Consider the following 18971-nt stretch of genomic DNA (forward strand, 5'->3'; position numbering starts at 1 on the left):
CATCTTTCCAAGCTGGCTCCCCTAGGACCTGTTCCTTAAAGTTGTCATCCAAGTTTTTTAGGAATCTTCTGGCTCAGGTTGTAGCAGCTGTATGATGCTCCCAGTTAATTTCTGGCAAGTTGAAGTCCCCCATAAGGACAAGGGCAGTTGACTGGGAAGTGTCCCTTAGTTCCTCAAAGAATAATTCATAAGTGTCATTATCCTGGCTAGGAGGTTTATAGTAGACCTATAGTAATGCTTTTTGTTAGCATTAGAGTCTTCTGTTCATGCCTCTTCCAGCATTACAGAAGTCATGCTAGTTTTTAAGAATGTAAAGAGATCCAACTTTACATGCTTGTGAGTGAAAGGAACAGAAAAGTCCTCTAAATGTGACATGTTGCATGAATCAGTCTTTCAAGCTCTACCTCAGGTTATTCTTGAAGATGGTCATTTATTTATTGCCCTAATTTATTCTCGTGAAGCTTAGGAAGCATGAAATTATTACTAAGGTGTAACTTTCATCACAAGAGGCTAGAAGTCAACAATGAATATCCTTTGGACCGTGATACAGTGCTGTCATGCACTTGCATCCAGTGGGGAAAAACAACTAGGCAGCAATAACTCTTTCCACAAGACTATTACAGCTAATGAGTTAAAAAACTGACCTAGTTGACTGTGACAGTTAAAAATATAATGCCTAGACCTAATTTCATTGAAGCGCATATGATTTCATAAGACTACATGCCCTTTGCAAGTGTACTTCACTTGAACAGATATTCCATGGGTCTATCTATCCTTTGGATGTGCCTTTGTCTTTTTTCAGGTAAAAACCGGGAAATTATCATCAACAGAAAGCACTTTTTCTCGTGATTAAGAAGGATGATTGGAAATCCTAAGTGTTTCCATTGTTTGTGCTTCCTAGAAAAAAAGCTTTTGCTTAGGTTGCGTGTGGCTTGCTGGGAGGAGCATGCTGAGGACCAAATCCATAAAATAGGTTTCTGGGACAGTAGTACACAGAATGGTTGGCAGCCTTTTTCCAGAAAACATAAGCTGTTCTACAGAGCATTAAAATTAATACAGCTTAACATTACTTACGCCCTAAATTGAATCAAGATGTTAAAGGGACAGAGAACTTTTTGTTATATTTATTATACTGATGTTATTTTATTCTATTTTGTCTTACTGATGTTATTTTACTCTATTTTGTCATAGGACATGATCTAAGGTCTTTAGAGTCATGGAAAACAACCCAATTGACTTCAGATGGCTTTTGATTTAGCTAAAAGATTCTTCCACCTGTCTGTAATGAATTGCAAAGTCAAACCGTATTTCAAACAAAAATTCCCAGCAATTGCAATATATTTGATTAAAATACAGATAAGGTGGAGAGTATAAATAACTTCAACAGGAGACATTACAACTGACCTTAGGATACAGTGCATGTTGACATGAACTTATCCCTTTAAGAAGATACCTGCATTTGAGTGTTTTAAAAATCACTACAAAACTTTCTTTTAATCATTTGGTGTAACAGAAACAAGACCTGAGATAATGAGTGTGGAAGACCTGCTGGGACAGTCAGTAGAAAACTAAACTGAAATTGATTCCTGCTCTGCCACAGACCTGCTACATATCCTTGATCAGTCACTTTATTCCTACATCAATCAGTGTGACAGAATAGGTATACAAATACACCATTTTTCATTTTCTCTTCAGAGAAGATCTTCTCAAGGATCTCAGTTACTGTAGTACTCAGCTGACCTTTAGCTGAGGCCTCCCCTCTCATGGGACACAGAGAGAGAGCAGTGCAGTTCTGCTCTGGTGATACCTCAGGAGCTTCACGGAAAGTTGGCCATGTCTCCCGTACACAGTCTGGCATCACTTCAATGAAACAAAGCCAGCACTAGGCAGAAGGAACTATCCTGAGCACTGAAAGTCCTGCAGCCATACTGGCACAACACAGGATCTGTGCTGACAGTCGTTTTCTCTATGTGATCCGTCCCTGGATGTAGCTTCAGCTAGAACATGTCTCCCCACTGCTCTGTTGCATGGAAAACACAGAGCCTCTGAGAGGTGGGAGAAAGAGTTAAGAGTGGTTTGGGGGCTTTCTGAAATACTCCTTTGTCTAAGTTGCTTGTTCTAGTTGAGACGCTTCTCAAAGCTCTTCAGTACAATGGCTCAGTTGAACGAAAGCTGTCACTTAGCCCTCACTGTTAGAGGGTCCCTTGTGTCCCGATTTGCCTAGGTGTGACCTATAGCATTACCTTTAATCAGCTTTCAGGACTAGAAATAAACACTTGCATTTGGAATAGGTGATCACCAGTGCTTTGCCTAATTGTTGTGCAAACCCACAGCCAAGATTCCTCCTAGGAAAGAGAATCAACCACCTTTCTCCCAATGCTCCTCCAGCAATGAGAGACAAACCCTACATACCATTGTGCTGTGCTCCCATCTGCTGATGTGCATGGGACACATAGTAATGGGATTAAATCACAGCAGGGGGGATTTAGGTTAGACCTGAGATAAAAACTGCTAACAGTGAGGATAACAAACACCAACATAGATTGTTAAGGTGCAATCACTGTCACTAGTGATTTTAAGAAGTAATAAAATAACTACATTTAACCAGTAGTTAGACTAGATGGTTCTCTGAGGCACTTGCCTCTGATGTACAGCAGAAAAATGAAAAATGCAGTAATGAGAAAAGCTTGCAAGCAGCACTTACCGATTGGTGTGAGAATTGCAGTGCATGAACCAGCTGCGGTTGTTGTCAACGTACATGGCCCACGCCTTGTCATCCTTGCCCAGCATCATATCCTTGACAACATTAATCCTGGCAATGCCAAAGGCTGGATCTGGATGGTTGTCATACCGGTCCACATGCAGTTCCCAGTAATGCACACCCTTGGAGAAGGCTGCTGTGCCAAGAACAACCCGGTCATCGTAGCTGTTGCAGGTGGCAGTCTGGTTGTCATTCGACAGCACTATGTCTCTGTGAGCTGAGGAGGGGTCAAAGGTGAACCACGCCACTGTGGAGGGGAAAAAGGAAAGGTAGGATTATATTAGGAGGGGCTGTGTCCAAGTGGTGACTCCTTTACTTCAATAAGAAGGATGGGATTCTGCTTTCCTTTCCCCACTGCACTTCAAGATAATAAAGGCAATCTTTCCTTGGTACTGTAGGCAGCTACACAAGATTGATCTGAGCTGGTACACAGTTGTTCTTCAGCTCAGAAATGCCTTTTATTATCTATGATTGTTTCCCTGAAGTTAAGTTGCTAAGGACAGTGACTTTCTGTTCACACACAGTAACAAGAGAGTCACTGAGGAGACAAAAACTTCCTCATGATGTGGAAACTGCTCACACAGGTGAATTGGTTCAACCTCACTTTTAATGGAAATAGAGATCCACTGTGCCGCTGCTGGTTAGAACTGACTTTACTGTTTTATCAAAGTGAAGTTCTTTTAAAAAAAGTTAAAAAAATGAAAAAGCTTTTAAAGTATAAATATTTTATACTGACCTATTTTGGCAACACAGCATAGAAGTGGAAGTGGTAATAGCATGCACTTCTTGATTCATTACAATATCATTAATGAAGATGAACTTCCTGTAATGTCGTTATGGATGTCAAGTATAATTACGGAGGAACAAGCATGAATTCCCATCTCTGTATTATCAAACTTTGCTGGGAAATTGAAGCAGTAGTGAAGAAAAAAGGCAAATCCCAAAGATATATGGAGAAGGGGAGACAGAGTGGAACAAAAAGTACCACATGAGTTGCATAACTACTTCTATATGCTAAAGCAAGCATCTTAGTTAAATCCTAGACGTTTATAGTCGACTAAAATCACAAGATTTGAAACCTGAAGTGTGTTACTGATAATGGAAAATCACCAAAAGTGGTAGGAAGAGAGCTCAGTCCCTGTGCACACTCAGTTCCTCACCTCTTCTCTCAGATGATCCAAAATCTCCATGCCCTAAGTGTCAAACACATTAGTGGGTGTAAAGGTATGCAAGCGTCGTGCCACTTAGACCTGCAGCTTTTCACTTAAAAACTGGCAAAAACCCAACTCACCATCCGATGTCTGTAAAATAACTGTCTTGCTGTAAGGACCAACTCCCGAGGAGTTGAAAGCTTTGACTCTTGCATTATAAGTGCTGTTGAAATGAAGGCCATCAATGGTGCAGAGAGTCTCCTTGCCAACATATACTTCCTAAACATTCCAAAAAAAAAAAAAAAGGGAGAGAGAGAAAGAGGGACATAGTGTAACTGTTTCTCTGTGCCTCATGGTCACATGTTAGGACTTCCATAAATATAAGCCAAAAGTGAACAGCTTCTCATTTTTTCCCAGGATGTGGCAATTATACTGTTATATCACAGGCAGACACAGCAGTGGAGACATCAAGGATTGTTAGCAGTGGAGACACTAAAGTGAAGACAAAGCTGGAAGGGTAAAGTAATATAGGGTAACAGACAAATCTTGATTTTTATCCCCTTTTCCTAAATATCTACTCCAAACCACTATTTTGGATAGTAGTCCCAGTGTCTGACACATTATGGCCATCATTATATTTATGTAAGACAGAAAGAGGGGGACATATAAAAATAAAAAAGCCAAGTAAGTGCACTTTTATTCTGTTGGAAAGGTTACCTCATGTCTGAGTTAAAATATAATTTTGAAACCTCAAAACACAAAACCAGAAGAAAACGATCTCCTAAGAATTAGGATCACACGCATCACATGACTAAACAGTAACTAGACAACAGAGACATCAAAAAAGTCTGCAAAGATTTATAAAACAGCAAGCACTTGTGTAATGTGAAGTATTTCAGGAAGAGGAACATCTAGGCAGACCAATGAAGAGGATCAGTCAGATTATAAAGGCTATTATGAACTGAAAGAAGCCTAGAAACTTATGTTTTTTTGAAAACTGAATAGAAATTGAGAGAAAAGGAAAAAAATCCTGTCTTGGCAGCAGGTTGAAAGACACAATTCCTTTCCCCCTCTGATTTCTCTGACTCTGTGAAGTCCATAGGTTTATGGTAGCAAAGGTCCTGAAGTGCTTTAGCCTGTCACTAAGCAGACCACTCAGGCCCCAGTTCAGTTAAGACACTTAAGTATATGCCTAGGAGTAGTTCTGATGATTAGGGCTCTTTGCTATGAACCTATAGTGAATTAAGTATGTGATGAATAGGAAAGGGATTACTTAAGTTTACAGCAGGCCATGTGTTTGGCCGCTTTGCTACCATGGTGCCTGCTACAAACAACAAAATCTCTTGGGTCCTGAGTTAGCTGGTGATCTTTCATGGAGACAAAGAAGAGTTTTCTTAGAATAACTTAATTTATCTCCATGTCCATGCAATTGTCTGTGCAAAAAAGTTGTATTTGTAGGAAAACTCTCACATTTTCTAATCTGCTTCATTTTTACCACTGTTCACTGTTTCTGTTTATTCAGATTCTGCTCCAATGGGAGACAAAAACTCTTCTTTAAATCCACCCACCAAATACTGATAAACATTGGTCAATGTAATTGCTTTCAGATATATAATTCTTCATTAAAAGAGTTAGCAAACCCTTGTGGAAATGGCACTGCTGAGAAGCCTGCCTTTTATCTTTTAGTGGGTAAAGCAGAGGATGTTTCTACCACAGCAAGCAGAGCATTCCCCTCAGAACTTGTCACTCTATATTTTTAAGGATTGAGATGGTTCTGTAACTTTTTCAATCCAAAATCTTGACATGGCAACGCCGACAGTCCTAAAACCATTGGCAGTTACAAAACCCATCTGCACAAATGAGCTTGGGCGCGCACCAGCCTTAAGTCTTGTTATTCACAAGTATTTATTTAGATGTCCATACTATTTGAAAACATCTATCAAAGACACTGGAATTCTAACACCTTGTCCCTAACTCTTCATTCATTGCACACCGACAACACTCTTTTCTACTAATATTAGCTATATTGGCAGCTCCCAGCAGCCATTCACAAAAGTATCTTTTTACACTCTCAGTAATGGAGACCAAATCCCTGTAAAAAGTTACTTGGGCCAAGGAACTGAGGAGACCTTACAAAACCACAGTGCACTCTTCAAAATGCCCTGCCAATATTGCTGCCTCTTCTAATGAGGGGTGTCCAAAACAGGTACCTTTACTGGCTGTGAGTGTAGTGGTTTGGCACAGGGAGGCAGTTCCTTAGGTGGATCTATGCCAGGATATTTTTAGCTTGAGAAATCTTTAAGTTTCCAGTGAGAAGCCAGTTTGCAGCTCCCAAAGGAATGCCACTGAATGGTTTTAGCAAAATTTCCCGTTTGTGAAGAGAGCAACTGTACCCCAAAATGATCTCCAAATGCTTTCAAGGCACTAGCCCCTAGGGAAAGAACTGGGCCAGCCTGGTCCTGGAGCAACAGGAGCCTGAAGCCTGCCTGACAAGGAAGAGCCACAGCTTCTAGCAAGACATGGCTGGCGGAAAGCTGATTGAATTATTTCTGTAATTTGTTTATTAGGATATGTCAGGAAAGGATGGGAGCCTATAAGTACCTTGCACCATCAACCAGGAGCAATTAGTTGTGACATTCACCCTGAGGTTCTTGAAGTACAGCACTTGGGATGCCTTTCCATACTTACCAACTCCATCACAGCTTGTCTGTGGAAAGCTTCCACCAGCCTGGTCTCATCCACTCCCAGGTAAAAGTCTTTCAAATCCTGTATTTTTATGCAGGATTTCATTTTCACTCAGAAAATCAAGAAAAACTGAGTTGCATTTCTGGAGCAAGAATGTCAGCTGTTGAAGTGGGATGCTATGGACAGATGAGAATAAGGGCTTCAAAGAAATCGATGTTGTGTGCATGAACCGCTTCCAGCTCCTGCAGGCTAGTATGGGATTTTCTGCTTTGGTACACTTCAGGGATGCCTCAAGGCCTGCTTTGCGAGAGGCTTGAGAATAATCTCAGCCAAGTTTTGACCTAAGCCAGTGGTCCTTCTAATACGCAGCATCTGCACTGCTTTCTACATCAACACAATGGAAAAGCAGGGATGTTTTGACAGCTTGTGTCTTACCTAACCCCTCTCCCCACCCTCAGACAGAAACAAATCCATATCCAGAGGAAACTCACATACAAAGAAACACAAATAAATGCTGAATGAAATTCTCACTCGGAATTGGCCACCATCTCCATCATCAAGTTCCAAGATATAACCCTCCACTGGGTTGTGGCTCAAAGGTGGCATCCTCCAGGCCAATGTCACACTGTTGTTTCTGGTGCAACACTTCTCCAGCTGCAGTAATGGGACGGGTGGCACTGAAACAGGAACTGGGTACAGATTAGTGTAACTCTGCCCTACCCCATTAGTCTGTGCCATGAGTAGTATGGCAATGGCTCACTTCCCTCCCCTCACAGGGGAGCCAGTATTTGTTAGGAAGAGGGTCCATTCCCTTTCTTGAAACAAAAGTCAGTAAAAATGATATAACAAGCTGTTGTTAGCCAGTTAGACAAATAATTTGGCTGAAATACGTAAACAGAAACATATCTGGACTTGCTTCTGGTGCTTCATAAGAACTGCAGTGTGGGGACCTCATGTTTGGTTTCCTTCCAAGGAGTCACTGTCTGGAAGAGTTTTTTCTCACACTAGAGCACCTACTGTCCCCAAGAGGAGGGGCAGGGAGTGTCTCAGGCCATAGGGCAGCATGGAAGATGCAGTGCTGCCAGGAAGTTCAGTGCGTTACCAAAGAATTGGTTTATGAACCAGCAGACGAGTCCTTCCTCCCAGCACAGCAGCAAGACAGAGCCTGAACTTCAACAACAGTAGGAAGATAATTCATCACTTTAATTGTGGGTTTTTTTAAAAAAACCTAATCTAATTTTTAAAATCTAATCTAATTCACCACCCCCATTCCCCCCAGCTTTTCATTAAAACCACCTCAGATATGTTATCTTTATGGAAGCCATACTTAAAAGAAACTGTTGAAGAAAACTGTTCCAATTGCAAACTTTAGCTAAGTCCCTTGGTTTGGTGAGCAAAATGGACTCCTGCACCACAGGAGACTCCTCTTGGAAATTACAAGTGTGAAGTTATCTACCAATGTGCCTTTTTAGTGACTTGCTCAGGAGAAACATCAAGAGCAGCATCTTAAAAACAAAAACAAAACATTCAGTAAAACATTCAGCTGTGCTTCTGTGGGAAAGAGGACCCTATCCCACCTCTCCAAAACACAACTAAACTCTCACTGTTCACTCTTTGCTGAAAATTATAAAGTGAAAATTTAGTCTTCTGGATAGACCAGGTATGTATCTTTTGCACTGCTGAGACCATACAGGTTAGGTAGGATGCAAGGGATGCACAGACCCTGTCTGGTCTTCTGCCCAAGACTGAATTTCACCATTCAGTATCATTTCTGCAGAGCTCAATCATATCTTACAAGGAACTGAGTGGTATGAGCATTCATTGACTTAGTTCTTAGCAATATCAGTTTGCTCCTCTTTCATCTAGTCTGCTTTGGCCCTCTAATTTATTTTTTCCCATTCTGTCTGCATGAGACATAAGCCCTTGTGCTGTTCCTTTCACCCTATTTTACGTCTCTGGATCAAACAGGACTGTTCACATTTTGTGTACCAAGCAGACTGTGGGAAAAAGGACGATACTGTGTGATGGGGCTAAGGCTTCACCCCCACTTCGGAAGTGACACGAAAGTCGACATCGGACTTGTGATAAACAGTGCAGAAGATACCATGGCTTTCTACTGGCATTATCCATCACCACAGTGAATGCAGATGGTTGGTAGCCTAGAAGAATGAAACAAAAGAGCTTTATAAATTAGCTCTTGAAGGTTTTTCTGTGAAAAGAAAGCCTTGTTCCTATTCCTTGATGTTTAAGGGTGATTCAGAGGGTGTCATAAATAAAAACCTGCTTGTTTTCTCACATGGGAAGTTCAAACTCTTCTCTAGGAGACACTATGTCTGGAGAAGTAACAGAAACATGACATTACAAGAGGCAAAAACCTGAAAATGAGCAATTCAGAGATAATGGGATTTTTTAAGTGAACCATTTCAACTTTAGAGTTTTTCTGTGATTGTTAGCCCATGCATTCCCAGTGACTGATAAGCCTGGGAGAAGGTAGGGCTATGTCAGCCATCCACACTCCTGCCACTTTTGCTAACAAGTTAACCCTCTCAGGAGGCATTCCCCAGGTGCTCACCATTTCTAAGTCTCCTCCTGGCAAGACTGGATGAAAACCTAATTCCTGAAGTCTTTAAGATGCAAAATAGACAATGCTGCTTCACTTCTAAATAAACCACTAACCTTTCCAGCCCTGGGAAAAAAATCCTAGGAACACTGATGGGAGGCTTCCAGGGACTCTTCATGTAATGCACAATGCTGGGGGGGGGGGGGAAAGAGTAGAATTTTTGGGAGAGAGTAACTGTTTTATGAGTCCTTTTTAATTACAGAATCAGGAATACCATTTAGGAACTGAATATGCTTTCATCCAGCAAAGTGCTCTTGTTCCCACTTCCCACTGGAAGCGTGAATTTGACACTGTGTGCAATAGTTACACATACTGTGGGGAAGTTCTATGTCTCCTTTACCATGTTGCTGGACATTCAAGTTTTTGTGTGTAAATCATATCAGCCTCCTACTCTTTTTGGGCCAGCCAGTGGCCTGAACTGCACAACTCTCCTAAAGGAGAGGTAAGATGTTCATGCCAAGGAGCTGTGCAGCTTTGCTGGATGATGCTTTCTGTGCCTGTCCTCCTGCCTGCTCCACTGGATGCAGATGGGCAGAGATTTGTCTTGGTCTTAGATTACCTTTGGGAGGAGAAAAGATGAACACTTGTAAAAGTCATAGGAAAGCACAAAGTGAGTTGCATAATTGAGACACTTATATACAGGGAAGAGCAATGGTATAGGACCAAGAAAAGAAAAATATAGGCTAAGTGCCAGGAAAAAAAGACTCAGATGTTAAATTACAATGCTGTCCCACTTCTTGTTCAATTTAAAGTCCTCTAGAGACTTTTTGAAGGAAAAGATTAAAAATATAAAAGGAAAAATGATACCGCATTGGCACAGTAAGGCCTGTTAATGAGTCTGAATGATGTCCTTCTATTTTTAAAGTGCTTCATGCAGGTTACTCTTATATAAAAAATGTGATACTGATGTCTCATGTCAACTCAGCAGTCCCCAAAACACACTGCTCAATGTATCTCACAGCTGATGAGGGTAGTCCTCTCACAGGGAACAATACGGCTGCTCTAAGGTGTTGTCTGTTGTCTTCTTGACAAGTGAGTGGTGCAGTCATGCCCTCTACCTTCCCGGATTAATTTTTAAAGTACTAACTGCAGTGAAAGAACAGGACCCTCAGAAACATGAAAACTTGGATCTACTCCAAAACTGCAGTACCGCCCTGGAACAGCCTGAGTCACTGATGTAGCAAGTGCCCTACAAACAGTGTTACCAAGAGAAAAGGAAAAGGACAGTCAAAGAGACCTGAGTCCATGACACAGAGGAGAAAGAACCAAGGCCAAAGCCTACAATGAAACAGCTGCCCTTTAATTGTCAGAGCTGTATGGCTCATGGCTGGAGAAGCAGAGATTTGTGGTATGTGATGTGTCTGGGCAATCTTCATGGACCGGTCTGCAGAAGAGGGAAGGAATCACTCCCGAGAAGGAGAAGGGGCATATGAATGAATATTCAGAGGCAGTACAGAAAAGTATTCTATTTTGTATCTAGTCTCTGTTTTACCACAAACCATGACTGTATGACAGTTCAGCTGTGTGACCAAACAAACCTGGAATACGTATTTGCCTGTTCCCATAGCTTTAATTTGGGAAATGGGACGTATGCATTAAGCCAGTCATCAGAGGACAGGAAATTTGTGCCAAGGTACTCAGTAAAAGCAATAGAGAGAAGAAAACATGGGCAGAGAAAAGGATCTAGGAAAGCTCAAAAGGTGAGCAATTACTAGAGCTGTGTGTGTGTCTCAGAAGGCCAGCTGGCCTGGGAAGAGTGAAACTCTTGTCAGAGGGTTATCAGTGAGACCCTTTGGTCAACATGATTGCTTAAGCATTACTTCTGCACCTATCACATCTCTGCACATTTGATTTGTTACCAAATTGCTTTTTCTTTCTGATTTTTATCTTTTGAGATGAGCTTTAGATATGTGCTTGCAGAGAGTCCATTGGTAAGGTACATGAACATGTCATCAAAGCAAATGTAATGTGATTTGTTCTCATTTTCGTTCTTCTTTGTCTACCACAGTGAATCAATGTTTACTTACAAGCATGCTTTCACTCTAAATGACCCATGCAAACTCACTGAGGTTGAATGAGGCCAGAGTTTGAAAAAAATATAGAAATTCAGTCATGCACTAAGCATTGACAACAATAGTACAGACCTTATATTGCCAAGCTTTTGGAACAAAACAATTTTCAGTTGGAAGAGCCACACTGGCCCTGTTCCCCTAGATCTCCCCAAAACTTCCTTTACAGATTATCTCTGACATCTTTAATGCATTTGCTCTTCTCAGATCAACCACTGCAGTGACTTATTAACATTCACTCCAACACCAACATTTGGCAAATATTGATGACTTGGTGTGCTAGGGCAGGCAGGATTGAAGAAAGAGAAGCAGATGTGAAGAGACACATGCATTTTTTTCTTTGTGAAACTGCAGGTTTCAGAAATATGCAAGTTCTCATGGTGATAAATAGCAAAACATCACCCTGCTATCCTAGGTTCTCCTCACAGTCAAAGAAGTGATATTCCCAGTAAGTCTGGATGTTCACTCCTGAAATGCAAGACTACTACATGTGAGAAGATGCAAATCATGCATTTGAAGAAGGACAAATCATGCCTGGCAAACTTGGTATGACAGGGTTACAGCAGTGGTGGATTAAGGAAGAGTGACTGATGATACCTACTTGAAGGTGTCCCAAAGCATTTGACACTATTCTGCACAACATCCCTTTCTCTGAACTGGAGAGACGTGGATTTGATGGATAGACCTCTCTGTGGATAAGGAATTGGCTGGATGGTCACACTCAAAGAGTTGCAGCCAATGGCTCAATGTCCGAGTGGAGACCACTGACAATTGGTGTTCCTCAGGGGTCAGTACTGGGACTGGCACTGTTTAACATCCTTGTCAGTGTCCAGCTATGTTGTGTGGTTGACACGCTAGAGGGAAGGGATGCCATTCAGAGTAACCTGGACAGGCTTGAGAGGTGGGCTTGTGCGAAACTCATGAAGTTTAACAATGCCAAATGCAAGGTCCTGCAACTGCATTGGGGCAACTCCAGGTACAGATATAGGCTGGGCAGAGAATGGAGCAAGAGTGGCCCTGGGGAGAAGGACTTGGGAGTGTTGGTGGCTGAGATGTTGGACATGATCCATCAAGGCGTATTTGCAGTCCAGAAGGCCAAACATATCCTGAGCTGAAGCCCAAAAGAGGTGTGACCAGTACATTGATGGAGGTGATTCTGCCCCTCTACTCTGCTCTCTTGGAACACCACCTGGAATACTGCATACAGCTTTGGGGCCCCAGCACAAGAAAGGAGTAGAATTGTTAGAGTGGGTCCAGAAGAGGGACATGAAGATGATCAGAGGGCTGGACCACCTCTCCTATGAAGACAGGTTGAGAGAGTTGGGGTTGCTCAGCCTGGAGAAGAGAAGGCTCCAGGGAGACCTTACTGTGGTCTTCCAATACCTAAAGGGGACCTACAAGAGAGCTGGAAAGGGACATTTTACAGGGGCATCTAGTGACAGGACAAGGGAGAATGGCTTTAAACTGAGAGTAGGTTTAGATTAGATATTAGGAAGAAAGTCTTTACTGTGAGGTGGTGAGGCACTGGAACAGGCTGCCCAGAGAAGTTCCGGATGCCCCATCCCTGGCATTGTTCAAGACCAGGCTGGATAGGGCTTTGAGCAGCCTGGTCTAGTAGAAAGTATCCCTGCCCATGGCAAAAGGGTTGGAACTAAGTGATCTTCAATGTCCCATTCCAACCCAAACCAGCCTGATTCTAAGATAATGCAGAGCTGGTTGAGAAGTCATAGACGTAAAATTTCAGGAAAACAAAAGGCCAAAGTGTCAGACTGAGCAGTTCAAATGGAAACAAACTTCCTGTCATAAATGGAGAAATATAAATATTCTTCTATATACTAAACAATTCTCAATATCTATGAATGTTAGGTTGGAATCAGTCACTGGTTTATTCCGCTTGGGCATGCAGAGGTGTGAGGAGAAGTAATGCCATCCCTCATGCACTTTCAGGAATGGTGGCTGGGTTAGCACCCTCTTCACAATTTTTGCATGGTGTGTACAGGTCATACTAGTTGTGCTGACCAACCCGATGGGACATGCAACAGGTAATCCCTGATCAAGGTCAAGACAGCTCAAGCAAAAGCCCTTCCTGAGATGCCTCTGGGGAGCAAAGCCCAAGGGTGTTGGGAAGCTCTGCACAGGTTTGGGCAGAAGCAGTCTTGTTCTCTTCTCTGCTCCTCAGACTGTGTCCAGCTAGGTACTAGAGCTTCACAGTGATCTGTACAATAAATGAGAGCACAGCAGACAACACTATCTTTTGAAAAGCCCTAGTGAATTTGACTCAGTTAAAGTCTTGTAAGTCTTCAAGCTTAAAGCCAGATGAATGTCCAAAAGGCAAACACTGAAGTTGCCCTCACCTCAGATGAATTGTGGTTAATTAGCAATCTATGTGACTAGTTTAACTAAATATTACATATGTTTGTAAAGGAGAGTGGTGGAAGATTAGTATTAAATATATTTTACAATAAATATGGCCGGCATTAAATATCAACTGATTTTAAAAGACTAGTGCAGACAGTATTCAGAGGAGTTTTATCAGTACTATTCTTTCTCTCTTGGCTCCTCTTGCCTATCTGACAACATTTCATGGGAGCAGTTCTCAGATGTTTTTTGAGTAACTTTAACACAGCTCACTTATATCAAGACGCAAACCATTCTTGATGAGCAAACCCTGGCCTTTAACTGTTTGTCCATTGTTTCTCCACATATTTAGCTTGCAAAGTATCCATCCTAATTACTTCATCTTGGGTCTCTCAGATATAGAATTAGGCCCACATAAACTGAATAGAAATCTTTATATTTGCTCAGATTAAAAAAAAAGCACATCAGACATCACAACGTGAATATCCTTAACTCATTCACTGATTTCTGGCAGCCTTTATCCTGTCATCCACATCTATAATTAAGACTTGAATCACCAATGAGGGAAGCTAATGGCATCATTCCCAGGGACCACAGTGGCTTTCAAATTCAGCCATTCTATGGATCTATCTAATTCTGATGCAGTTCTCATCCTGCTCCATATAAACAAACCTCATTACAAGCTCATGATTGTTTGTTGTTTTGGTTTTTTTGGTTTTTTTGGGGTTTTTTTTTGTGGCAGTGGTATCTATTGTTCATTAGCTTGTCCTTTTAAATACTTTTTTAAACCTCATTTCCCTTTAGCATGTTCCTCAGTATTATTCAGACACCTGAAACCATGGTAAAATATAGCCATGGAGCTACTTTCCCTTTGTGATACTTTTCCTTGTGATTTTTTTTTTTTTATTAAACTGGGCACTGTTCACAGCACAGTTCAGATATAAGTCAAAAGTCAAAGGCTGGTTGGTTTTTTTTTTCCCCTTTTCAAGCACATGTGTGTGTGTCAGTAATATTTATTTACTACTTCAACTGTTCCTGACAAGATAGGGACAATCGGTATTTTGAGTTAACCATGTTAAACCTAGGAATGCTACAAAATTGCATAAAGTTTATGCAGCTCCTGTGTTAATAATCTTCAAAGCCTTATTCTGAAGAATGTATCTTTCAAATCTTTAATTGCATCTTGTATCTCTCTCTGAGCTTGTTCAGCTCAGTATATGTGCGTGGAGCCCACCTTTCCAGGAAACACCCAGTAATCTGAATTTGCTTAAATGCCTTTTAAAACTATCCAGCAATTTCAAGTTCTTTTTCCTCCCTCAGTGTCCTCACCCCTCCCAGCACTGTTTCAACACGAGCATGAAAAACAGAAAAAGGAAAATCATAAGAGCTCACCCCTACATTTCATCTGAATAAAATCCAGCTGGTGAATTGACTGCAGTAAAGGTTCGCTATCCAGAGTCAAGTCAAACTCAGCAGACACTTTTGGCTCCAAGGCTCCTTTGACCCACTGTTCCTGAGATACCTGAACACGCTTGATTAAAGCATCCGAAATCTGAAAGAAAGTATCACGTTTATAGTGAAATGGAAGATGCCCACATTAAAAGTGACAGAATGCCTGTGAGACACAGCACAAAGGACACAGGAACGAGACAGCACAACAGATGAGATGGGATCTGATTGTTTTGGGGTGAGGTCCATTTATATTGCATCCTTTCATCTTGTCTTTTCAAAACAAATCTCATCTTAGGGTAGGAAGCTAAAAACCGTATTTATAAAGCCTAGAAAGATTACATTGTGTGTCATGCCTTTGAATGCCACATATACTTCTGCACTCTTTTCTCTGATCTGCAGTCTACTTATGCTCTCCTGTTTAAAAAGAAGTCGCACAAAGAGAGACTTAAATGTTAGAGTCTCTCCATTCAGCACAGACGATTCAGTGGAGCAAACCTAAAGGAATAAAAAAGTCAAATGGTAAGAACAGTGTATATTACTCGCAGTGGGAGTTCTAAATTGTTGGATAGGGTTTTGAAGAATAGTATGGATTTTCTGCCATTACATCAAAAGCAAATTTCATTTTTAAAGCTTTGCTCTAGCCCAGCCCACAGATAATTAGGCCAAAAGTCAGACTAAAATTATCATGACAAATTCTTCTGGAAGTGAAGTCCTGGCTCTGTGGAAATCAATGAATTCAACTGTCCTTGAGTTCATTGAAGCTGCCATTTGGACATCTGGAGACCCCACCAGTGAGCTTCCTGTAAGTTACAGGGAGTAGAATTTTCCTCTGGATTTGTCCGAGAGAGTTTTTCTTTATTGCAGGAGTTCAGACACTTTTTCTCATTACTCTTACTGGAAGACACTCCTGTCTGAGCCCCTGCATCCACAACTCCTAATCAGTCTGTGCAGTAAGTGGAGGAGCACCCCATAGCCTTCCTACAACCTTGGAGTCACTGGGATGCTGAATCCCTTGGCTGTGTCTCAATGTCCTTTCTGCAGGAGTAGTTGTTCAAAGTAATGCAGCCCATCAGTGTTTGCTGGTTGTCTTGAAAACATCATTAGATAAACCAAGAAAAGGTAAAAACAAAAGTATTTATTTTATAAAAGGGGACTGCAAAGAATGAAGCCACAAAGGTTATAGAAAAAGTAAGCTGAAATGAAAATGAAGCATGTATCTAGCCAGCACATAGGTAAAACCTAAAGGTTTCATTTGTCCTGTAGTATCCAACCAGCAGCCTGCTAAAACCTGTGTAACCTTGAGATTAATATACACCACACATTCCCCTCTCTTGCTTGAGACCAGACATGACAGTAACAATCAATCTGGAGTGCTAATAGGTTTAAGTTGGCTTATTCTCATCCTGTTTTTTAAGAATGCTCTGACAGTTCCCTGACAGTCATGCATTCACATGGACGGAGTGCCTTGTTCAGCTGACAGCCATGCACAGGTAATTTTGTTTGATGTACCTTTCTTTGTAGCCAACTAATAAGGCAACAAAACTAATAGGGCAAAATAAAATAAGTAATAAAAAATAATAGAATTAATAAGAAAAATAATTTATGGATAATAAAACTGTTATGTTTTGCCTCATCAACAGGCACTTTCACTGCTTGCACCTAAGAAACAATATCCTGTAAACTAAGGCAATTTTCACTAGGTCATATTTTGCAAAGAAGGGGTTACCTGGATCCCCCAGCTTCAAGACAGGCCTTGCAGCCCTGCAAGGTACAACAATCCCAGTAACGCACAGTTACATGTAAGCCCTTCAGGCTGGATTTCCTCATGGAGGAGGTGTTGAAAGGATTTTCACATGGGAATGTAAAAGGGAGAAGCTCAAAGGGCAAATACTACTCTGCTGAGTCATAGACCTCTCTGAATCGATCAGGGAGCTCTGTGTTGCATTTCTTGCATGAGAATAAAATAATATTCTGCAGAAAGCTATCATTGACTACATAGCATCTTTATTGCAGCCCAGAAGGAAGGACTGGCAAGACGAAAGACATCAGCAGTCAAGGGAAGTACTGTGACTGCCAACTCCCTGCCTCGGTCAGAGTGCAGCTGTTAAAGCCATCTCTTTGCTGGGACATTCATGCAGTCACCAAGATCCCTGAGCTTTTAGACTACTATCAGGAGTTAAGGTGAACCTGCCTTGGAGGTGGAAGAGGCTAATAAGCAAAGCCACACATTTTTAGATTTAGCTTTAATGTATTTTCCTTTTCCTTTTTTTTCCTCAGGACATTGGAAAGAAAAATACCTGTAAAAACCCAGAGGGATCATTTTCTTTGATAACTTCTAGGCAGTACTCCATAAGCCCCGTTGACTGGCGTAGCTTCAGTGTACAGTGATTTATCTGGTCCCAAACAACCTGGAAAACAAGCATCAGTACAGTTCTGATGAGTGCCTCAGCTTGCAGTGAATTGTATAAAATTATTTCAGAACAGACAACGAATGGAAGAGTGTGTTAAAGCTATGCTTAATTTAGCTGCCATATGGCCATTGCCTTATCTCCATCAGCTTCACTCGCTCTGTATGGTAAATACCGATAATTAGCTTGGCAAAATGTTGTGCACGGGGAATCTCAATTTTCAGAGCAGATTAATTGCTCAAAGATCAGGCTTGCTCAGGGCAGAAGGAGCACAGAACATGTTTCTGCATCTGCAGTGTTCACATTTCCAATCACACTTTCAATAAAATCTAAGCTTTTAAAAAATCTTTCACTTAAAAGACAAACTACATGAGTGGTTTCTTGCAGATTATACTCTACCATTCTCTTCATAATTCACCTTTGTTCCTGCTCTGCTTAAGAATGCCTTCTTGGAATTAAGAAATAAAAAAGCTGCATCTAATTTTTCCAGATTTTGGACTAGATTCTGCTGCCACATGGCTGTAGACTAGGCCTAATAACACTGTGTTCTGTTGGACAACTTGTGACAGCAATAAACTGCAGGATTTACTGTGCTGTCAGTAGTATGTCCTAAGTGTTTGTTCTTGTCAAGCAACTTAAATGCTGATCTCAGTAGATTTTAGTAGTTGCTATGTTAGATATTTCACTTCAATTTTTCCTTTTGTCTTAGATACTTTTAATGTGACTGGTACTACAGTACCTCAAAATCATATACGCAGTTCAACATTTCAAGAAATTTGTCTATTTAAATATTTCTTGACTGCCATTTTGTTCAACCATTTTAGATTTATTTTCCCCACTTCCCTTTACTATATTTTTTAATATCTTTTGAGTGGCTCATGGATTTCTGGAGGAGGTTTGCCATCAAAATTACATTTTACTTGGGCAGAAAGTCCCAGAATCCAAACGACACACAAGTTTCACTGATAAGCACCTCACTGATAAGCACCTCTCAAAAGATAACCCAAAACCATCAGATAAATAAAGACTGATGGCCTGATTCAACAAACTGCTGAAGTATATGCTTTATTTTAAACATGTAAGCGCAGTTCTACTAAACTGCTGAACTGCAACCTGTTTAAAGAATTTGGGATTTGGTCACTAGGAAATTTCATGACGTAAAGAGTTGGAGACTTGACAAATTGCACCAGGTGTCATCAGCTGTGCTGAGCTGATGAGAGGAGTGCTCACCTTCAGCTTGTGCTCACGTTCTTTGGTCACCTTTGTGAGCAATTTTGCCTTTTGTCGTGTTAACGCATCAACCAAGGCATCACACTGAGCAACAAGACAGGCTTCGTAATCCAACCCATTTTCCTAGAAGAAGGTGAGAGTCATACTTATCAAAGAAAGCATATTTTACAGCTTAAGCTACTGCTCATGCTTACCTGTTTTTCTATTCAGAAACTATTTCCTTTCAAGACCCTCAGA

At 41.1% G+C, this 18971-nt stretch overlaps 1 protein-coding gene across 4 annotated transcripts in view; it reads right to left on the reverse strand.

The window, feature by feature from the left end:
- Positions 1 to 18971, reverse strand: part of TRIM67 (tripartite motif containing 67) — a 46182-nt gene that overhangs the window by 14140 nt on the left and 13071 nt on the right. For 2 of the 4 annotated variants that reach the window (XR_003526059.1, XM_027633903.1), the window contains exons 3-8: positions 18735 to 18857; positions 17394 to 17504; positions 15043 to 15196; positions 7129 to 7286; positions 4053 to 4191; positions 2705 to 3008 (exon numbers count right to left, since the gene is read on the reverse strand). Coding sequence is in view for 3 of the 4 variants with exons in the window: in XM_027633903.1 (XP_027489704.1) it covers positions 2705 to 3008; positions 4053 to 4191; positions 7129 to 7286; positions 15043 to 15196; positions 17394 to 17504; positions 18735 to 18857 (989 nt within the window). In the remaining variant the exon portion in view is untranslated. Of the gene's footprint in view, positions 1 to 2704; positions 3009 to 4052; positions 4192 to 7128; positions 7287 to 15036; positions 15197 to 17393; positions 17505 to 18734; positions 18858 to 18971 lie in introns of all 4 variants that reach the window. The other 2 variants (XM_027633905.1, XM_027633904.1) reach the window with 2 other exon arrangements.

Source organism: Corapipo altera, unplaced genomic scaffold, assembly GCF_003945725.1.
Source record: "Corapipo altera isolate COAL_440 unplaced genomic scaffold, ASM394572v1 2b, whole genome shotgun sequence".
Classification (NCBI taxonomy): Eukaryota; Metazoa; Chordata; class Aves; order Passeriformes; family Pipridae; genus Corapipo; species Corapipo altera.